The following is a 21,953-nucleotide window of genomic DNA, read 5'->3' as shown; positions in this document are numbered from 1 at the left end:
GTAGACAGTCAGAGTGCTCTCGGAGCATGAGTTTGTGCCAATTTGGAGGTGGACTTGGCCACCGGAGGAATTTCCTCCACCTGTTGGTCCTTGCTGGGGTTCGACTGACCAATTGTCTACTAATAAACATACAGCGCAACCCTAGTGTTCGAACGAAGCACCTGCCTTCAGGACCACATAAGCAATCTGGTGCATCCCAGCATTCGTCTCACATCGATGCCTGTTCTCTCCACTCTTTCCCCCAGCTGACAGCCTCAGCAGCCGACACAGGAACCACACAGCAAGGTGGGGGAGCCAATTACTCGTCTGTCTCTTCCCTACATGTCACTTCAGCTAAATCACCCCCCTCTACAGGAGCACAAACACTCCCCAGTGGAGCAGAGGGGGAGGGGGGGGGGGGCTGGGCCCAGCCGCCATCCATATTTCAGCAGGCAAACTCTGTGCTCCCTGTCCAAAACACAATGACAGAGCCCATCTGTGAAGCACTCCCCCATGGATAGGCCAGGGGAGAAGCCGTGTAGTTTGTACAAGCAGGTCCGAAGAGTATTGGGCTTGTTGACAGCATCACCACCCAGCGTACCAATCACTCTGACATTTGGTTTTCATGGTGTTTACAGTTGTAACAGATTGGCTCGTACAGCAGCAGCAAAAAAAACACCCCTACCTTTAACCCAGGATAAAATTAGAGCTAAACCAACCTGTCAGTCAACAAGCACGTACAGCACATTCAATATCAGCCAACATATATTCCGGTTTTTGGTCACCACTGAATCCCAAAACCGATTCATAGAATTCACTGTCAGTCCAATCCCATGTGTAGGAGGTAACAGAACAAATTGAGGTGGTGTTCTATTAAGAACAGAATGGGAATCGGACAGTTGAGAGCTGTCTGCTGCGATAATTAATAAGCTCATTTAGAGAGGCAATCAATCTGGGCTGGAGACGTGCTGCCTGCCTCTCACACACACTTAGGATTCTTTATGACCTGATTCACAGGTTTAGCTCCATGAATGCCCTAATGAATGAGAATTGCAATGAGATAGTCTTATTAGAGGAGAAATCACAACTACACCGACAGGAATAGAGTGGCACCTAAAGTGAGAGAAGACAGTTTTTAGAAAGTAGCAGGAGTCAATATACGTGTTTCACACTTTATTCATAGAAAAGCACTGAGATTCCAACACAAATGATATAAAATGGTAGTAGCGTTACATAAATAGTAATAAATTGTTTTATAGACATTAGCTCAAGAGGTTGCACAAACTGTTGATAAACTATACTTCTGTGGCAACAAATACTGGATACCTTTTTTTATTTTTTTATAAATCAGTAGCACAAAGAGGCAACAAACACTTTCCCTTAAATAAAAAAAGAATCAAACCGTAGATGAACTAGTGAACAATCTACCAGTGATTATTATTACTTCCTTCTAAATTCTAGTGACAGGTCAAAACACTGGTACAGTTAACACAGACACAGAGTATGGGAGAGAGAAATTAAAAGCCAGAGGAGTTTCCCTCCTACTTTTTTTGCAATGCCGTAGAACCAACTACTTCAGCGACAGAAAATGCTTGCTGTTTGACGTGTGTATATAACAGGCAGGTTGACATTAAACTGCAATCTTGTTTTGTCCACTCGTTGTAACTCACAAATCTCAGATTCAAGTAGTGGTTAATATTTGTGGCAGCTAAGTGAATGACAAAACAGAGGAGGCTGCCGTAGGTTGGTAGGTTGGTTTGGAAAGCAGGTGTTATGTCGTGGTGCATATGGCACTGGTACAGGCAGTGCTGCAGTCTTACTGAATCCTGTGACTAACGTTTGGGAGGAAGTTAACTAAATCTTTTTAAAAGAGAAGGAATAAAGACCAGCGATGGATGGAAGGAAGGAGCAGAATAAGTCAACTGCTCCGTAGGGGTTGTAGAGAATGGTTAAGAGCATGGCCATGGTCGTTCAGGTGAAGTGAACTGAATAGGCTTAAAAGCATGAAGAAATACAAGGGAGGACGATAGGGGTTGGCAAAACAGACTCCCCCACTCATATTCTCTGCCAGTTCCTTATTTTGCGTGGGGCATGCAGGGTTTTTATTTTCATTTATTTTGGACCATTGTTCTCCTTAAACTCTCGTTACCATGTCAAGTGCTGACACGGGTACTTTGAGAAGACACTAAAGGCTTAAGTCCAAAGAGAGAAATTGTACATTAAATTGGTCAAAGGCAACGTCCGTCCCAATTTGCAGCATGTGCAGGCTACTTACAAATACAAACATGCCGTGTCTTGCCTCGTCTGTTCTCTTTAGGATAGTGGCGAGCCCCCCTCAGACATTCGTCTGGGTGACTCCAGAGAAGGGGACCAAACCACCAAGTGGTTTCTGCATAGTCAGGTTGCTTTCTTTTCATAATGGTATGCCTGCTTTTCTAATTTCGAAATAACATGCTTCCTCTTAGAAAACACTGCAAAAACTAAACAAAACATACAAATAAAAAAAAAAAACGACTCAAAATTCAGAGAAATGTACACAGGAGCACCTGAGAAATGTATTTTCATCTAACTGCCCTCACATTCCCAGCCCACAACACATTCAAGTATCCCACAAAAACAAAAACACACAGTTATCATAAATAATTATAACTTTACAATTTTCTTAATTGACACTTTCATATTTACAATATCTTAAATGCTTATGCTACTACTTTTTTTTTGTTGTTTTTGTTTCTTTAAGTGATTCCCTGAGAACTGAGTTGAGCATCTCTTTTCTCTTTTCTGTCGTCGTTTCTTTACTGCACTACGCCAGACAGACGGTGGACTTCTGTGGCCCGAGGTCACCTGGAATGTGGAAGCTGACATGGAACGCTTTTCATAGCCTCAACATTTATCCTCAAATGTTTGTGTCTAATATTCCTATTTGTGCATGTTAAATATAGCTATGCTGTTTGTATTCCTAGTACTCATTCACACACAGATGATTCTAACGATCGATAAATAATTGCTCAAGCAGACAGAATGGTGTCGAGAGTACATGACATTTGTGAAGTGCTTGTATAACAATAATACTATGGCTAATATAAAACTTTCCCCACAGGGTCTGAGAGGTTGATAGTTCTGGTTAGGCTTGTATGTGGAATACTAACCCCAACCGGCTACACCAAGGCATGTTGTCAAAAAGTACACGTTCATACACGTTTTGCTTTGAAAGATACAAGATGTTTTTCAGCAATGGTATTTCCACATGTTATAAACCCAAACTCTGACAACACAAGCCACTCCTCACAGACCCAAACCCACAGTGGCAGTATCACTCTCAGGCCAGTCAATCCATCTTTCTGTGATCGAATCCAAATACCAATCTGCCGCAACCGGTCTCTCTCTCTCTCTCTGTACATCGGTCTCTTTTTGAATGGTACCTTCACTAGAAATAGGAGATACCAGACAAATGGATCAGGCTACACTCAGGAAAGGTGGTAGAGAATATGTGAGAGATATGTGAGGAGGACTCTGTATGTACCTGATGAGTCTGGCATATTTAGGCTTGGCTCCTGGACCTGACACATCCAAGTTCAGCATTCCACCTCCTCCACACATAATGCCTTGAAACGAGGCCTTTTAACAGGAAAAGTTTAAAGCTGACCCTTGGAATACGATCGAGGTATAACAGTAAGTCAACACTATGTGCGTCAGTGTTTTTTGGAATGACAGGTTTTCTTTCCTTCAAAAACCACTCGTATCTCACCACAGCAGACATCATTCCCTGGCTCAAAATACCCTATACATCATTTGGTTTTTCATTATTTGCCACCTCAATGTTTTTTCATCATTATCATAATCTTTTTCAAACGTTTTTGTATTCAGACCCCCCCCCCCCCCTCTGCAGTCTTTACCTAGCAGAGTAACATTGCCAACAAATATTGGTTGTCGCTCACAAGAAGAAGAAAAAACTGACAAACCCCCCCCCCCCCCCCCCCCCCACGGACAAATATAGTATTTGACACGTAAATTACAAAAGAAATGGAAATGAAAACTTAAATACATGATTAATTGGAAATAAAAAGGTGTTCCCCATATTGCCTGTCCTGTTGGGGGAACCCCAGGGGTCAGCCGAAGCGTTCCCGTACCAACATCATGAGTTTCTTCTTGCCCTTGTAGATCTGTTTGAGGTTGTCTATAAACTGGGCAAACTGGATGTGTCCGTCCTGGGCCAGTAGGAAGGTCTCTCTGGCCTTACTGAGGAACTCTATGAATTCTCCGTAGTGTCTGGGGCTGATGTGAGTGAGCCGGGAGTGGGTTGTGTTGATGTAGGCGCTGATAGTGGCGTCCAGCAGCTGCCGGAGCGGAGCCTTGTCCGTGGACATGAGCTTCCCAGAGTTCCGTCGCCCGGGGATACCGGCCAGGCCCGGGGCCGTCATGGTGCAGCGACGCAGGATGTCCGAGAGCACGGTGGCGCAGTGCACGCTCTTCACCACCAGGGGGATGATGGCGGCCAGCTCGTTCTTGCCCAGCGAGTGGGACAGGGCGCAGGCCCAGAGCACGTCGTTGATGGCCGGGTGGGTGTCCTGGTTGTAAGCCAGGTTGAGGTGGGTCATGGCCAGCGAGGCCAGCTTGAAGGCTCGGAGTGGGTAGCCGCGGTGCTCCATGTAGCGGGCGATGGTGAACAGCTGAGAGTACGTCATGCCTGTGGAGGCGGCGTCGATGACGATCTGGTAGGCCGTCTCGAAGGCGATGTGGTCCTTCTCGCAGAGCGTGAGGGCCGAGAGGGCGCAGTTCTGGGGGTCCTTCATGGCACACTGCAGGGCCAGCGTCCGGGCGCAGCTAGCCAACTCCTCTCTCTGGGGATAGTCCAGGCTGAGGCGCAGGATGGTGTTGTGGGACATGACGGTGGCTGCGACGATGCTGGTGGCCTCGGTGGGGGTGAACAGGGTGTACCAGCTCTGGAGGATGCTCACCAGCGCTCGTAGACCCACCTCTGTGGCACAGGTGACCAGCCAGCGCACCATCTCCCTGCGTCTCCAGTTCAGAGTAGACAGAGTCATCCTCATTACCTGCAGAGAGAGAGACATGTTGAAACACGTCAGACAAGGCAGGGTGCACAGTAATTCAACACTCACCAGCACATTTTTTCAATGTCACACACTGCTTACTATCCATCTAGCCATCAGTACCTGCAGGCCCAGCTCCAGAGCTACATTGAGCAGGGTGATGTCTGGGGGGTTGTCAGCCGGAGTGGCGATCTTGAAAGCATCCTGGGCCAGTTTGAAGATGAGGGAGGAGGAGTGGATGTTCTTCTGGATGGCCTCCAGCACCGTCCGCAATCTCAACATATCTCCTGGAGGTACAAACAACAGTTAGTATGTGTACTGTGGTGTTCTGTAGTGGTGGACAAGTCCTTGGGAGTGTTTATCTGGTAGTGGCGTGGTTAAATGTTTTGGGTGTGTGTGCGCATTGTTGTAACTAGAGCTGAGCTGACCTTTGGCTGCGGTGAGCATGGTGGAGGCCAGCTCACACTGCTGAGACTCCAGGTGGCCTAGGGTGAACCAGCGCGGGTAGCGGCTGGGCACCATGCTGATACCATGGTGGGGGTGACCCAAGTCTCCCGAGGGACCAGTCGACTCTAACACAGGGAGCCTAGAGGATACACACAGAGAGACGGAGAGTGATGAGATGAGTTATTATGATAAAGAAAACATTTTCTATTCAAAATTGAACTGTAAAAAATGTTTCCAAGCCTACAGCATTATTACACTGCCTCGTCCCATCTCAAGTCTGTATAGCTGCATTAGAGGTCTCTGAAACACACACCAGTCTGTATAGCTGCATTAGAGGTCTCTGAAACACACACCAGTCTGTATAGCTGCATTGGAGGTCTCCCCCCCCCCCCCCATGTCTACATATGCACGAATGTGTGTACATCCGAGCTTGCACGTGTGTGCTTGTGTGCAGCCCTAAGCCCCGTTATGGATTGTGTATTAGCCAGGACCCTGAGGAATCTCAGCAGGATAATCATACCGCAGTACAGATGGGGATTATTCAGTCATAGGGATTCATCATCCAGCCTCTCAATATATAGATACAAGTAGAGGGAGGGAGCCCCCAGTGTCCGGTCTGGTGTGTGAAGTCATGAGCTCGGCTGGTCGGCTAATGCATAGCAACCTAGCAGTGCCAAAAGCCCTGGTCTGCCATAAAAAGCCTATATAAATGATGATCGCCAGAACGGCCCAAATAAAATCATTTTTTGACGCCAGTTTTGGGCTCTAAAATATATGATTAAGTTTGATGCCCATGGTGAAGTTGCTACAAATGGAGATATTTCATTAAATAGTTATCCCCTCTGACTACTACATGTGTCGTCACACAGGACCACGTGCTGACACAGACCAATCACGGGCCAGGCAGGCTACGAGGAGGCTCCCTGTCGACTCCGGCAGGATTAAAACGACTACGTCGACAATGACTCTTTGCTAGTTACAGTCAAATTCAAACCATTCCGACTTCATGCGCCCTCGGGAGTTTTCCATAGGACTTCATGTGGATGACGTCAGCGCTATCACTATCTACTGGTTTGAATGTCTCGGACTCTGGCACTGTGACACAGCCAGATAGACGCATCACATTATGTTGACAATAAAACATGATACGTTTCTAAGTGTTAATAGTAAAATGGTGTGTTCTTTTTGTAATAGCTAAATGGTTTTGAATGCCAGAGACACATACAGGTGCTTGAAACAGAGCAATGAGCCTGAATAGGGTTGGATATGAATGTAGGTTGGGGGATCTTACCTCATGGCCCGCAGTGCTAGTTTGTAGGCCAGGTCTGTGTCATGGGGAAGCAGGGCTGAGAACAGGTACTTGGCAAAGGTGTGCATGGGAACGCTTTCCCTGTGGATGACTTCACCCAGGCCACTGAACGGACCCCCTGAACACACAGACAGAGAGTTGTCACAAAGTACATCAGAATTGTCACCGTCATTCATATCTTGGAGTCCAGCCACACACACTTATGATTTGGCTCAGTTTTTTGATGAATATTCAAAGTATACCAGTATAAACAGCTAATGGCTCAAAGTAGAGCAGTGAATAAAAGCAATATTAGGTTATACCTCTCCCAACCTGATGGGGGCGACAGAGCAGACAGCAAACCATACACTCACTGCCCATTGGGTATTAACCAAATCTCTCCTCCCTAGCAGCGACAGATGTCTGCTCTAGGATTACACCGCTAACATTCCCTAAAGCCCCAGATGGGGGAGGGCTATAGCATAGCTAGCATGGGGAAGCAGGAGAAAGGGGGTTGGACCGTGTTAAAAGGCCAGGGTTGAGATCCATTTTCAGCTGGGTGTTGCGAGGCAGGACCAGTGGAGGGGAGCCAGGTGGGAGAGAGGGATGGGACAGCTAAAGAGAAAGGGTGACATGAAACGAGATAGAGGCAGGGAGGGAGAGGCGGAAGGAGAGAGAGAGGAAGGAAGAAATAGAGTGAGAGCAGCAAGCAGGGCAGATAGAGATATGGAGGGTGAACGAATAGAACGGGACAGCGAGGGAGGATAAGTGAGACAGCGAGGGAGGATTAATGAGACAGCGAGGGAGGATAGTGAGACAGCGAGGGAGGATAGTGAGACAGCGAGGGAGGATAGGTGAGACAGCGAGGGAGGACAAGTGAGACCGCGAGGGAGGACAAGTGAGACCGCGAGGGAGGACAAGTGAGACCGCGAGGGAGGACAAGTGAGACCGCGAGGGAGGACAAGTGAGACCGCGAGGGAGGACAAGTGAGACCGCGAGGGAGGACAAGTGAGACCGCGAGGGAGGACAAGTGAGACACCGAGGGAGGATAGGTGAGACACCGAGGGAGGATAAGTGAGACAGCGAGGGAGGATAGTGAGACAGCGAGGGAGGATGAGTGAGACACCGAGGGAGGATGAGTGAGACACCGAGGGAGGATAGGTGAGACCGCGAGGGAGGATAGGTGAGACCGCGAGGGAGGATAGGTGAGACCACGAGTGAGGATAGGTGAGACCGCGAGGGAGGATAGGTGAGACCACGAGGGAGGATAAGTGAGACACCGAGGGAGGATAGGTGAGACCGCGAGGGAGGATAGGTGAGACCGCGAGTGAGGATAGGTGAGACCACGAGGGAGGATAAGTGAGACAGCGAGGGAGGATAAGTGAGACAGCGAGGGAGGATAAGTGAGACAGCGAGGGAGGATAAGTGAGACAGCGAGGGAGGATAAGTGAGACAGCGAGGGAGGATAAGTGAGACAGCGAGGGAGGATAAGTGAGACAAAGAGTGAGGGAGAGTGAAGGCAACAGAGAAGATAGACAATGAAATGAGACGAGTGGAGGACAATAATATAATACAATACAAATAGCCTTCATACCTTCCAGTAGGAGGATAGCCTGTTTTCTCAGCGTCTGGACCAGCAGATCATCCAGCTCCATCTCCTGCAGCTTGGCCACGATCTGCTCCTCGTTCCGACACACCTTGTCCTGGGCATAGAGACCTTCAGGCATCACACGCTGCTGCCCCATGCCCATCAGCGCCACCTCCAGGGCCAGTGCCAGGTAGGACTCCCCGCCATCCGGGCAACCCCACACGGGCACATGATGGTACACAGGCGGCTTGGGCTCTCCAGAGTCTGAAGAGAGAGGTTTTTAGTTTATACGGATGGTCATGGAAGTGAGACTTCATTCTACTAAACCTTTTTTCAAACTTTTAGGTCAATTAGAACCAATTGTCAATTGCAACAATGATCTAGCAGGGTTATGAGACATTGCTAGAATCTAACACTAATCCAAAACGGCTGTCTGGTATCACTTTTTTTTTTGTTGCCTGAAAGGTGCTGGGTGTGGAAAGCAGCTGCCACAGACAGGAACCTCTCTCTAGCTCCACATCTACAGGAACCTCTCTCTAGCTCCACATCTACAGGAACCTCTCTCTAGCTCCACATCTACAGGAACCTCTCTCTAGCTCCACATCTACAGGAACCTCTCTCTAGCTCCACATCTACAGGAATCTCTCTAGCTCCACATCTACAGGAACCTCTCTCTGGGGCAGCAGCGTGTGATGCCTGAAGGCCTCTATGCCCAGGACAAGGTGTGTCGCAACGAGGAGCAGATCGTGGCCACATCTACAGGAACCTCTCCCTAGCTCCACTTCCCCCCCCCCCAAGGCAGCTGTGGATGCCAGGCAGCACCAGAGGTGTCCCTGAGGTCCCAGAAAAACACTAACATCTGCTGACAGGAACTAAGATCCAACCCACGGCCGGCTTACGCTTAAATCACCCTGGCAAATTATCCCTCCCCCCTACGACAATCCTGTTTATTACAGGGGGAGGGGAGAGAATATCAGTGATTTTCCCTTCATGCCGCTGGATCAAAACAACCTCTAGTCACCAATGGAGCGTCCAGGAGCTTTTCAATAACACGCCGCTTTGTTGTCATGCCTCTGGAAATATTTGACCTCTCGAATTACATGTAGGTCTGACCCATTTACGCTGTATATGTACTGTACCCCTTTATGTACTGTACCCATCTACTTCAAAAAAATATACAAACACGTTTTAGGCAACACTGGATAGATGCTTTAGAACTTATTTGTCCATAGGAGTTGCTAACTAGATGTGAAGGAGGTTTGATATGAGTGGACATAAGCCTTGGGCTTCTAGGTTTTTTGGCATGTGTTGTGTGAGGTCAGTGCCAAGGTGGATTTAACCATGTGGAATCCCGGGCGACCAGAGTTTGTTCTCATACGGCAACCACAGTAGTTAGCCTCCATGTTTCCCTCCCTCCACTGTTATGGCTCAGGCTCTGCTGATGTGTAAAGACTGGGGACAGCTGCTCCCTGATTGGTCAGAATTCAAGTTAAGTCCGGCCTCCAAACCAGATGTTTCCAGCTACTCACCAGAACCAAACAAAGGACTGTGATGATGACGGCCCTATAAGCCATAAGCCACACACTTCCTCGCTCCCTCTCTCTAACACTCACACTCTCTCTCTCTCTAACACTCACACTCTCTCTCTCTCTAACACTCACACTCTCTCTCTCTCTAACACTCACACTCTCTCTCTCTCTAACACTCACACTCTCTCTCTCTCTAACACTCACACTCTCTCTCTCTAACACTCACACTCTCTCTCTCTCTAACACTCACACTCTCTCTCTCTCTAACACTCACACTCTCTCTCTCTCTAACACTCACACTCTCTCTCTCTCTAACACTCACACTCTCTCTCTCTCTAACACTCACACTCTCTCTCTCTCTAACACTCACACTCTCTCTCTCTCTAACACTCACACTCTCTCTCTCTCTAACACTCACACTCTCTCTCTCTCTAACACTCACACTCTCTCTCTCTCTAACACTCACACTCTCTCTCTCTCTAACACTCACACTCTCTCTCTCTCTAACACTCACACTCTCTCTCTCTCTAACACTCACACTCTCTCTCTCTCTAACACTCACACTCTCTCTCTCTCTAACACTCACACTCTCTCTCTCTCTAACACTCACACTCTCTCTCTCTAGCACACTCTCTCTCCCTAGCACACTCTCTCTCCCTAGCACACTCTCTCTCCCTAGCACACTCTCTCTCCCTAGCACACTCTCTCTCCCTAGCACACTCTCTCCCTAGCACACTCTCTCCCTAGCACACTCTCTCCCTAGCACACTCTCTCCCTAGCACACTCTCTCCCTAGCACACTCTCTCCCTAGCACACTCTCTCCCTAGCACACTCTCTCCCTAGCACACTCTCTCCCTAGCACACTCTCTCCCTAGCACACTCTCTCCCTAGCACACTCTCTCCCTAGCACACTCTCTCCCTAGCACACTCTCTCCCTAGCACACTCTCTCCCTAGCACACTCTCTCCCTAGCACACTCTCTCCCTAGCACACTCTCTCCCTAGCACACTCTCTCCCTAGCACACTCTCTCCCTAGCACACTCTCTCCCTAGCACACTCTCTCCCTAGCACACTCTCTCCCTAGCACACTCTCTCCCTAGCACACTCTCTCCCTAGCACACTCTCTCCCTAGCACACTCTCTCCCTAGCACACTCTCTCCCTAGCACACTCTCTCCCTAGCACACTCTCTCCCTAGCACACTCTCTCCCTAGCACACTCTCTCCCTAGCACACTCTCTCCCTAGCACACTCTCTCCCTAGCACACTCTCTCCCTAGCACACTCTCTCCCTAGCACACTCTCTCCCTAGCACACTCTCTCCCTAGCACACTCTCTCCCTAACACACTCTCTCCCTAACACACTCTCTCCCTAACACACTCTCACCCTAACACACTCTCACCCTAACACACTCTCACCCTAACACACTCTCACCCTAACACACTCTCACCCTAACACACTCTCACCCTAACACACTCTCACCCTAACACACTCTCACCCTAACACACTCTCACCCTAACACACTCTCACCCTAACACACTCTCACCCTAACACACTCTCACCCTAACACACTCTCACCCTAACACACTCTCACCCTAACACACTCTCACCCTCTGCCCACCCAAATCACCATACCACTCGCCAGGATTGTTCCGGCACACAATGCCTCCCTGTAGGTTTGTCACAATAGGTCGTATCAAATCCCTGCTCTCTGTTTGGCTGGGCTAAAGAATGTATGGACTGCAAATGTTGTTGGACTTGATCCATTTTCCACCACTGTGTAGGCTGGATGACCTTTCTGCAACACAGCCATTCATCTCAGGGCTGCTTACAAGAGGACCATGAGGAGGGTGACAGACCAGGACTGGACTGAATGGGTGACTTTGCAATTGATTAGTTTTGGGACAAAATAAAAAAATTTGACCAGTTTGGTTTAAGTTGAGTGAAATGGTTGCTGGTTTACTTGGCCAAATTGTATGGGACTGTACTGTATGGGTGATCAGTTGTGGTTGCTGGACTGACACCATGTTGACCAGTTCGATTGAAGTGGAATGTAAACATTGCCTGGGTAGGCCCGGGCCTGGCCAGATGCGTACCTCCAGTGTCCATTGCGTTGTCGTCCTCTACCCGGCAGGTCTCAGTGAGGGTGGTGAACAGACAGCCGATGGGATCCAGGGGGTGTCCCACCCAGCCCTCGAGGTTAGTAGTGCTGGTCATCCCCTTCTGGAGCAGCTCTGACACACACAGGAACAAGATCAGACCGCATCATACTATACATCTTATCACATGAACAAAAGTAGAACAGTATTCAGGTTATGTAGGGCTAGGATATTTTCCTAACCATATAAAAATGTAGGGCCCCAATAATAGGCTACACAACAAGATGACACCAACATACTGCACATTGTATTATAAAATGCCTTAATTCTGTTACGTATGGCCCAGAGGCTCACCTAATGAGAACAGTGAACTGTCTCCAGGCAGACAGGGGGCGCTACCTTTCTTTTGGTGCTTGTAGATGTCCAGCTGGCGGTGCTGCTGCAGCCGGAGGGTGTTGATGATGGCCACGCCCAACCGCAGTGCCTCGCGGGGGTAACCATGGGAACGCAGGGCATCGACCCGCGCGCATGCCGTGGGGACGTGATCTACGGCACAAATCACATGACACGGGCTGAGCACAACACAATGTCCCGGCAGGCTGACAGGCAGGATGCAGCCTCAGCAGAAAGAAACCCACGACTCTGATACCCAGGCTTACGTTGCATAATGAGGACAAATCTTCCCCCAGAACTTGCTTACTCCAGCTACAGGATTCAGTGGAAGTGGATTTACAGGAGGCTTAGACCACTAAACAGTGGTGGTGTTCAGAGACTAACATTTGAGCCCCAAACCCAAGAACTGGCACTGAACAAACGGATCACTATCATGGCACAGAGCTTAAACTGCCGGGAGCTGGGCCTGTTTGTGTGTGTGTGAGATTGTATGTGCGTGTGTCTGTGTATATGGTTTAAAAACATATACTGAGAGGGCCTTCCAATAGCATCTGGAATTGATATAACATCTAGTGCTAAGACTGTGTACTTTGCAGACCAGATTGAATCTGGTTGTGTAGTTCTCACCTAGCCATAGAGGCAAGCCCTGGGGGTTGAAGAGCAGACTCTCTCCCTCTCTCTGGTAGGCTGGGGACATGTAGTAGTCACAGCTGATGATCCTCTGCAGGTGGCTGTCCTGCCAGTGGAGATCACAGGCCTCCATGGCCCGCGTGAACACGGTCCGTCTGGGCCGGGCCAGGGAGTCTGGAGGGGGACACACAGGGAGGGGGACACACAGGGAGGGGGACAGAGCACAGTGCAAAAAAATACCTTTTATTAGTGATATTTTGAGTTGAACTACTTTTACTAGAGACAACCAAATCTGAAGACAACAAAAACAGTGCATCAGAACCATGGTTTGGGTCAGGGAAGGGATGTAGCTGTAACTCAAGTGGAAGTGTACAGGCCCAGTGTGAGTACTCTATGTGTAGGTATACCAGTGTGTGTTACTGCTCCAGACTGCGACTGACCCTGGGCGAGGTTGCTCTGTGGTAGAGCGTTGGTAATGTTGGGCAACTCACTGCCGTAGTTGCCGTCCTCCAGGGGACAGATGTCCATGTCGCCCCACTTCTTCAGCTGCTTCAGCCAGCCGCTCTTCTCCTCGCTCTTACAGTGCGGGTTCAGCACGATGCACACCCACAGGGCACCTGGAAAAGGACACAAGTCAGGGGGCAAAGGTCAATAACCATTGTTTGACCACTTGGGTCTGGAGAAGGAGCCATAACAGCAGTTAATTATCCTTTGTTAATGTATATTTGGGTATGGAGGAGGGAGGAACTATACAATACAGAAAGCATGTTTAATCCAGCACAGTCCTCCTGGGTTACAAAAGGCCCAGGGTATATTTGGACATGTGACAGGTATTTAGTATAGCCTAAGGAATGTGAGGGGTAAACTAGTTCAGTTCCTTTCACTACCCCCATCACCAAGTAATACATGACCAGAATTTACCCCCTTCTGTTTGCTTCCTTTTAAACCCTTGTTTCAGAGCACTTTGTTAGGGTGCTCAGTCCTGATCACACCGACAACCATTAGTGCAGCACGGTCGCTTTAAACCCTCCAACACCACCACCACCTTTGATTGGGCACTTTGGTGATCATGCTGACAGCCTGTGGCAGCCCTAGCCAATCAGAGAGCCCTGTCCTGTCGCTCCCCGGTAACTAAACATAACCCCTGAGCCGGGGTTTATCATGCGGAGGGGCACAGCAAACCTCTCTCTGCTCTGCTGTTGCTCTCCAATGAACTTCCTCAGGATGTGTAGTTTGCAGTCATCGACCCCTTTAAAAATGCCCCGATCAATACCAGGGAGGCTGAAAACCCCATTGATCCCAGCCCTTTTTCATGCAATCCCAATCGAGGGGAGTGCTTGGCCATGATGTATGTACTGCTGCACAGCCACCGACTGACCCACTGATATGGCCACACGTGTGGGGATTTAACGGGCAGGTCGCAGTGCACACACACACACACACGAGAAAGATACCTCACATCACATGTACCATGGTGGCTTTACAGTTAGGTAATAGTTACACAGCTGTGCTGATCGAAGTGGTGAGGCCACATTCCGTTTGGAAATGCTCTTTGAGTAGCAAGATTTCCCAGCTGTGTTTCAGGACCTGCCAGTACCCACAGTGCTTTGGACAAGGTTTTAAAACGGAAGCAAATCAATAATATCCAAGCAGCAATAAGACAGTTGGTCAGTTACCATTTCTATGAATACCCTCTTCATAATGCATTATGTATGCATGTATAGCCTTCTGCAATGCATTATAATGCAGAACATAGGGGCTAATAGCCACTCATAATCATCTAGAACTGTGTTCTGTGTGAATTGGACCTCTACACTGTACATTTAAGAAAGTGAGAGGGACTTACCCAATTCGTCCCATAGCTGCCGGCACTTGTCCGTCATGCCTGTCCCCTGCTGCCGCCACAGAGCGAGGCGAGGGTCGGCCATGAATTGTTCAGTGATTAGGGTCAACATCCTGGCACCGTTAGAGTCACGCATCCGCAGCATCTCCCGCACCTACAGAAAACATTAATTGACAGTAATATACAGTGATATGTTTGTTTCTTTTACCCCTTCTTCTCCCCAATTTCGTGGTATCCAATTGGTAGTTAGAGAGTCTTGTCTCATCGCTGCAACTCCCGTACGGAGGCAAAGGTCGAGAGCCGTGCGGGCCTCTGAAACACAATCCAGCCAAGTCACATTGCTTTCTTGACTCAATGCCCGCTTAACCCAGAAGCCAGTAGCACCAATGTGTCGGAAGAAACGTTGTATACCTGGCAACCGTGTCAGCGTGCACTGCGCCTGGCCCACCACAGGAGTCACTAGTGCGCGATGGGACAAGGACATCCCTGCCGGCGAAACCCTCCCCTAACCCGGACGATGCTGGGCCAAATGTGCGCCGCCCCATGGTTCTCCCAGTTGCGGCCGGCTGCGACAGAGCCTGGACTCAAACCCAGAATCTCTAGTGGCACAGCCAGCACTGCGATGCAGTGCCTCAGACCACTTCGGGAAGCCCCATCCGGGATTGATTTTGATACTGAATGTTCAGACAGAGACAGACAGACAGCCGTACCTTGGCGAACATGGAGTTGAGCTGCTTCCCGGAGCCGTAGTACCCTCCCTGGGACAGGAACAGTTTGACCTGCTCCCTGACCTGCTCCTCGTCCAGGTGCCAGCAGTTGTCGTCATCGATGCTGGCCCCTGCCGTGGGGTCCGGGGCCCCTGGGAAGACACACAGAAAGGCAATGTCAGACCAAAGACTAATTAAACATAACCAGAAGCTAGGCTCCAAAAACATGCCTTATATCAATCCTGTCTCAAAACTAACCTCATAAGACATCAAACCAGGATTTTGTTAAACATTTTTCTAATTAAGCAAACACCTAAAGAACAGGAACAGAGGGTGAACCCTAGGTGTGGTGGCGTCATATAGGTAACCCCAACACCCATTTGATCTGCCTAGAACTACCAACTGAAGTCCTGCCAAGGCACTGTTGCATCCAAACGCTCACATTCCACAATCAAAGCCCCAACTCATAGCACTGACTCCCCACAGCAAACAACCTGGAAACTGGGAGATGGACTTCTTTGTTAAGAGGCTGGGGTGGGTAAATATTTAGAGAGTGATGTGGAGAGATGGCAGACTGCAGAGGTCCTCTGTTTTCCAGACTAGAAGGATAACAGGGGGGGGGGGGGGGTCATGCCAGGCTAGAGTAGTTCGTAACGTTAGAACGTTGGTCTGACTGACTTTCTTCATTTTACTATTTTTCAGACTTTCAGAAATGCAAAGCACCAGCAGGCTGGGAGACTCAGTCATCATACAGGCTGTTTGAAGCCTCGGAGTCCTCGCTGCTGCTTTTGGTAGACTGGGCCCACCTTGCTGTTCAAGCCCACCAGAGGATGATTGAAGTAGAAACTAAGGAGTGTAAGGGATTGGCAGAGGCTCTGTTTTGAAGCACAATATGTGGCCATCTTGTGACTTGTAGGTCCTAACAGCTCTGAGACCCTGGCGTTCTAGGTCTACACACCGGTGCTAAATGTGAACAGAGGGACCTTATGTTATGTCCAACAACATGTGTCTTTCTTACCGTGGACCTGGTTGATCTCAGAGTTGGATGAGAGGATCTCGTCGGCCAGTTTCTGGGCGGTGGGCAGCACCTCTGTGTGGTGGGCTGTGATGAGGTACTGCACCAGCTTCTGTAGCTGGTCTCTGTTCATCTGGAACAGGGTCTCTGAGATGGGCAGCCGCAGCTTGACCTGCTCTGGCTTCCTGATGCGGTACAGGGACAGGGCCACCACATGGGCGCAGTAGAAGATGTCGCGGTTGCCGCAGCCACAGGTGACCGAGGTGATCTTGCAGCGGTCGAAGCTGATGGCCACCTTGTGGGTGACCTCAGGCTCCGACTGGGAGGCGGGCTCCATGACCGTGCCACTGAGGTGGAAACCTGGAGAGACAGAGAGAGAAGACTGGTGTCAGCAGACTTGATCAACATTTAAATGACGGCTGTGATTTCACACCTTCCCCTTTAGTTCAGATGAAGGACAGTTGTGACTCAGCACCCTAAAAAAAAGTCACATGAGCAATGAAGGGGTTATCAAACCTTTCTGGCAACATACCCACAAACCCATAGAAAGCATCCTGCGTAGCACTATGTGATAGTTTTTTTTCATTGGTGCTCTCTTTGTAAAGGATAACTATCTACCCCAAAGCACTCTGGGATTGAGGTAGCAGTATCACAATCAGTTCACGGGACGGCAGAAGTCCAAGCCACGTAACGCAATGGTCTTAGAATAATACAAACAGAGAGGGCAGATTATAGTTCATAAAGGGACTCGAAAAGAAACGGATTATCTTATCAGTTAACTACAAAAAGGGAGTAGATAAGATAGTGAAGTAGAAAGCTGATACTAGTTAAATACGTCTGGACCACATGAAACAGCTGTTCAAAAGGAAATGCTCCTGCCTGCTGGCTGGTGACATATTTGTGGCTTGAAGTCAGTCATTCGGTCTGTGAGGGCCAAAGGGAGGGGAGAAGGGGAGCGCATGCAGCAGGAGAAGGGAAGTGTGTGTCTGATAGAAAGTCTGGCAGCTCACTTTGACTGGTAAATTATTAATGATGGAGGGAGGCCCAGAGAGGGGGCTGGGAGAACAGAGATGGATTACTATATCACAGTACCACACTAAACCATAGCAACCAGGCTTGCTACAGTCACACACACACTTCGGGGGTATGTTCTGACCTTAAACACACTCTACTCATTTAATTTCTATGCTCACTGGCTGCATGGCTATGGTAACATACATGACTACCCATAGTACACACAGGACAGAGGGTACACTACACACACCATTGAGGATTTTATATATATATATATATAAATAACTTAGTGAGCTCAGCAAGTCGGGGCTAAGCTAATTAACGCCAAATGGGTTCCTGTCTGTCTGGCTTCAGAAGATCACTGCTATCATAGCGAGTGAACTGTAACAGACCTGGAATGCCTAACACACACACACACACACACACTTCATTCTAGGGTTAGAGTAGTGAGACAGGGGTGCCTCATAAGCATGAGTAAAGCCTGCCGTTCTCTTGCCAAATCCCACAAAAGGCTTTTCCAGACGAGTTCTTCTGAGAAACTAGCCCCCCCTCTTACCCAGTTCTTTTTTTTTTCTCCGGGGAAAGAAATCCAACGTCCAATTTACTGCCAAGCCCTTTCAGGCAGAGCCAAAACCACAGGCCCATCTGATTAAGGGGAGTTTATGGTGATGTCTGTTTTCATTTTGATAAAAGAAAAGGAAAGCAAAGGGGCTACCCCTATGTGTCGCAAATTACTCGCAGCACAATGCAAAGTTCAAAGTGAATTTTGTGAAAGACAACGATGCATTGAAACCACACGGCGGAGAAAATGGCGGACTTGTGTTTACCGCGTACATTTTTCTTCGAGGCATTGGCAATCAAATCTTGTACTGTACAAGTATGCTCTTGTCCATTTCGAAGGCAGTCTTGTAAAACTGGTGCCGTATATCAGTGTGACAGAAACAAGGGAACAAAGTAGTGAACGAGTAAAGATTTGGGACACTATTCTTTCTGATTATCTGCATTTTTCAGCAGATGAATAGACTCAACTGGAGAATGATGGTTCTCATGTTGGATTTGAGTTATTTCACAGCAGACCTACAGCACACTTATGTCATCTCCTTAACCTACCTAATAATATTATAAATCTATGCTGAAACATTCCAACAATCCTAATGAACCCAGCAGAGACTGAGGGGGAAAAACGTAGTCATCTCCGTTACTAACAGGACTTTGCTTTCCTCATGGCAGCTCTGTTACAGCTCATCACCATGCTCCTCTATGGCAGCTCTGTTACAGCTCATCACCATGCTCCTCTATGGCAGCTCAACACCATGCTCCTCTATGGCAGCTCTGTTACAGCTCATCACAATGCTCCTCTATGGCAACTCCGTTACTTACAGCTCATCATCATGCTCCTCTATGGCAGCTCTGTTACAGCTCATCACCATGCTCCTCTATGGCTGCTCTGTTACAGCTCATCACCATGCTCCTCTATGGCAGCTCTGTTAAAGCTCATCACCATGCTCCTCTATGGCTGCTCTGTTACAGCTCATCACCATGCTCCTCTATCGCAGCTCTGTTAAAGCTCATCACCATGCTCCTCTATGGCAGCTCTGTTAAAGCTCATCACCATGCTCCTCCTCTATGGCAGCTCTGTTACAGCTCATCACCATACTCCTCTATGGCAGCTCTGTTACAGCTCGTCACCATGCTCCTCTATGGCAGCTCTGTTACAGCTCATCACCATGCTCCTCTATGGCAGCTCATCACCATGCTCCTCTATGGCAGCTCTGTTACAGCTCATCACCATGCTCCTCTACGGCAGCTCATCACCATGCTCCTCTTCTATGGCAGCTCTGTTACAGCTCATCACCATGCTCCTCTATGGCAGCTCTGTTACAGCTCATCACCATGCTCCTCTATGGCAACTCTGTTACTTACAGCTCATCATCATGCTCCTCTATGACAGCTCTGTTACAGCTCATCATCATGCTCCTCTATGGCAGCTCTGTTACAACTCATCACCATGCTCCTCTATGGCAGCTCTGTTACAGCTCATCACCATGCTCCTCTATGGCAGCTCATCACCATGCGCCTCCTCTATGGCAGCTCTGTTACAGCTCATCACCATGCTCCTCCTCTATGGCAGCTCTGTTACAGCTCATCACCATGCTCCTCCTCTATGGCAGCTCTGTTACAGCTCATCACCATGCTCCTCCTCTATGGCAGCTCTGTTACAGCTCATCACCATGCTCCTCTATGGCAGCTCTGTTACAGCTCATCACCATGCTCCTCTATGGCAGCTCTGTTACAGCTCATCACCATGCTCCTCTATGGCAGCTCATCACCATGCTCCTCCTCTATGGCAGCTCTGTTACAGCTCATCACCATGCTCCTCCTCTATGGCAGCTCTGTTACAGCTCATCACCATGCTCCTCCTCTATGGCAGCTCTGTTACAGCTCATCACCATGCTCCTCCTCTATGGCAGCTCTGTTACAGCTCATCACCATGCTCCTCCTCTATGGCAGCTCTGTTACAGCTTATCACCATGCTCCTCCTCTATGGCAGCTCTGTTACAGCTCATCACAATGCTCCTCCTCTATGGCAGCTCTGTTACAGGTCATCACCATGCTCCTCTATGGCAGCTCTGTTTGATGTAACGGTGAGCAATCGAAGTGGTCGACGTCGGAGTGGACAACACTGAGAAGCGAGAGGAGGTGACTAATGCGTTTTAATTCTCTGTCTCACAGCTCTGAAGAGATGGGATCTAGCCCCCAGAGAGCTGATGAGAGGAAAGAACTGCTGCACTGAAAGGTTTTGTTTACAGAACAAACGTGATCTTATGAACTGGAACACGTACATGGAATACTGCTGACGGCCATCACTGTCTTTGGCAGTTGCACAAGAAGAGACGTGTATGGGGTTTAGAATCATATCAAGAGGTCTCTTTAACTAGAAAAAAAAACAAGGCCTGACAACAATAAGTAGAGTACCGCTACAATGTTCCACCTATGCAGGTCTTCCACAGAGTCATTAGTTAGACCCAGAGGCCTCTCTCACCTCTGTGGTCAGTCAGTGTATGCAGAGTGGGTGCAGACTGCAGTAAGGGGCCCGTGCTGGGGGTGATGACTAGGAGGCCCCATCTCTGTTCTGCAGTGTGTCTGAATCTGACAGTTGCTGTAGTGCCACAGCCTGCTGCTGGGGTTATGAGGGGCAGGTAGGGTGGCTCCTCATCTCCTTTCACACTTCTCCCTTCAGTAGAGAACCAGGCATCTGCCGCTGATGGACGTGAAGGGTCCTCCTCGCCGTTTCAACCCAGCCACCCCAACCCCCGCCCCCTCGGCTCGTCTTTTGTTGGCCGGCCACGATGCTGAATGTGATCCTGCCGTCCCTTTCCACTGCTCTTTTCTTTATGGTCCGTCTCTAGAAGCTCAGAGAAATGGAATCCCCCTCTTCTTTCAATCCTCCTTCCTTCTGCACTGTGTGTATGTGTCCTGCCTGTACCTGGCCCAGACCCTGTAAATACTGATGCTCTTCTAGATGAGGTGTGTGTATGTGTCCTGTCTGTACCTGGCCCAGACCCTGTAAATACTGATGCTCTCCTAGATGAGGTGTGTGTGTATGTGTCCTGCCTGTACCTGGCCCAGACCATGTAAATAATGATGCTCTTCTAGATGAGGTGTGTGTGTATGTGTCCTGTCTGTACCTGGCCCAGACCCTGTAAATACTGATGCTCTCCTAGATGAGGTGTGTGTGTATGTGTCCTGCCTGTACCTGGCCCAGACCCTGTAAATACTGATGCTCTTCTAGATGAGGTGTGTGTGTGTATGTGTCCTGTCTGTACCTGGCCCAGACCCTGTAAATACTGATGCTCTCCTAGATGAGGTGTGTGTGTGTGTATGTGTCCTGCCTGTACCTGGCCCAGACCCTGTAAATACTGATGCTCTTCTAGATGAGGTGTGTGTGTATGTGTCCTGCCTGTACCTGGCCCAGACCCTGTAAATACTGATGCTCTTCTAGATGAGGTGTGTGTGTATGTGTCCTGCCTGTACCTGGCCCAGACCCTGTAAACACTGATGCTCTCCTAGATGAGGTGTGTGTGTGTGTGTGTGTGTCTGTGTGTGTGTGTGTCTGTGTGTGTGTGTGTCTGTGTGTGTCTGTGTGTCTGTGTGTGTCTGTGTGTCTGTGTGTGTGTGTGTGTGTGTCTGTGTGTCTGTGTGTCTGTGTGTGTGTCTGTGTGTGTGTCTGTGTGTGTGTTTGTCTGTGTGTGTCTGTGTGTGTCTGTGTGTCTGTGTGTCTGTGTGTCTGTGTGTCTGTGTGTGTCTGTGTGTGTCTGTGTGTGTCTGTGTGTGTCTGTGTGTCTGTGTGTGTCTGTGTGTCTGTGTGTCTGT

At 49.0% G+C, this 21,953-nt stretch overlaps 1 protein-coding gene across 4 annotated transcripts in view; it reads right to left on the bottom strand.

Annotated features, from left to right (window-relative positions):
* Positions 1-1,137: 1,137 nt before the first annotated feature.
* Positions 1,138-21,953, bottom strand: part of zswim5 (zinc finger, SWIM-type containing 5) — a 69,089-nt gene continuing 48,273 nt past the window's right edge. Inside the window, exons 2-13 of one of the 4 annotated variants that reach the window (XM_090182305.1) lie at positions 16,569-16,925; positions 15,554-15,702; positions 14,847-14,997; positions 13,492-13,617; positions 12,998-13,174; positions 12,377-12,523; positions 11,975-12,112; positions 8,360-8,617; positions 6,769-6,904; positions 5,459-5,616; positions 5,154-5,317; positions 1,138-5,033 (exon numbers count right to left, since the gene is read on the bottom strand). In XM_090182305.1, coding sequence (XP_090038431.1) covers positions 4,089-5,033; positions 5,154-5,317; positions 5,459-5,616; positions 6,769-6,904; positions 8,360-8,617; positions 11,975-12,112; positions 12,377-12,523; positions 12,998-13,174; positions 13,492-13,617; positions 14,847-14,997; positions 15,554-15,702; positions 16,569-16,925 — 2,906 coding nt within the window. In that variant the 3' untranslated portion in view covers positions 1,138-4,088. Of the gene's footprint in view, positions 5,034-5,153; positions 5,318-5,458; positions 5,617-6,768; positions 6,905-8,359; positions 8,618-11,974; positions 12,113-12,331; positions 12,524-12,997; positions 13,175-13,440; positions 13,618-14,846; positions 14,998-15,553; positions 15,703-16,568; positions 16,926-21,953 lie in introns of all 4 variants that reach the window. The other 3 variants (XM_021613288.3, XM_021613287.3, XM_021613289.3) reach the window with 3 other exon arrangements.

Source organism: Oncorhynchus mykiss, chromosome 8, assembly GCF_057628025.1.
Source record: "Oncorhynchus mykiss isolate SJ-2025 chromosome 8, ASM5762802v1, whole genome shotgun sequence".
Taxonomy (NCBI): domain Eukaryota; kingdom Metazoa; phylum Chordata; class Actinopteri; order Salmoniformes; family Salmonidae; genus Oncorhynchus; species Oncorhynchus mykiss.
This window is presented reverse-complemented; position numbering and strand designations above follow the sequence as displayed.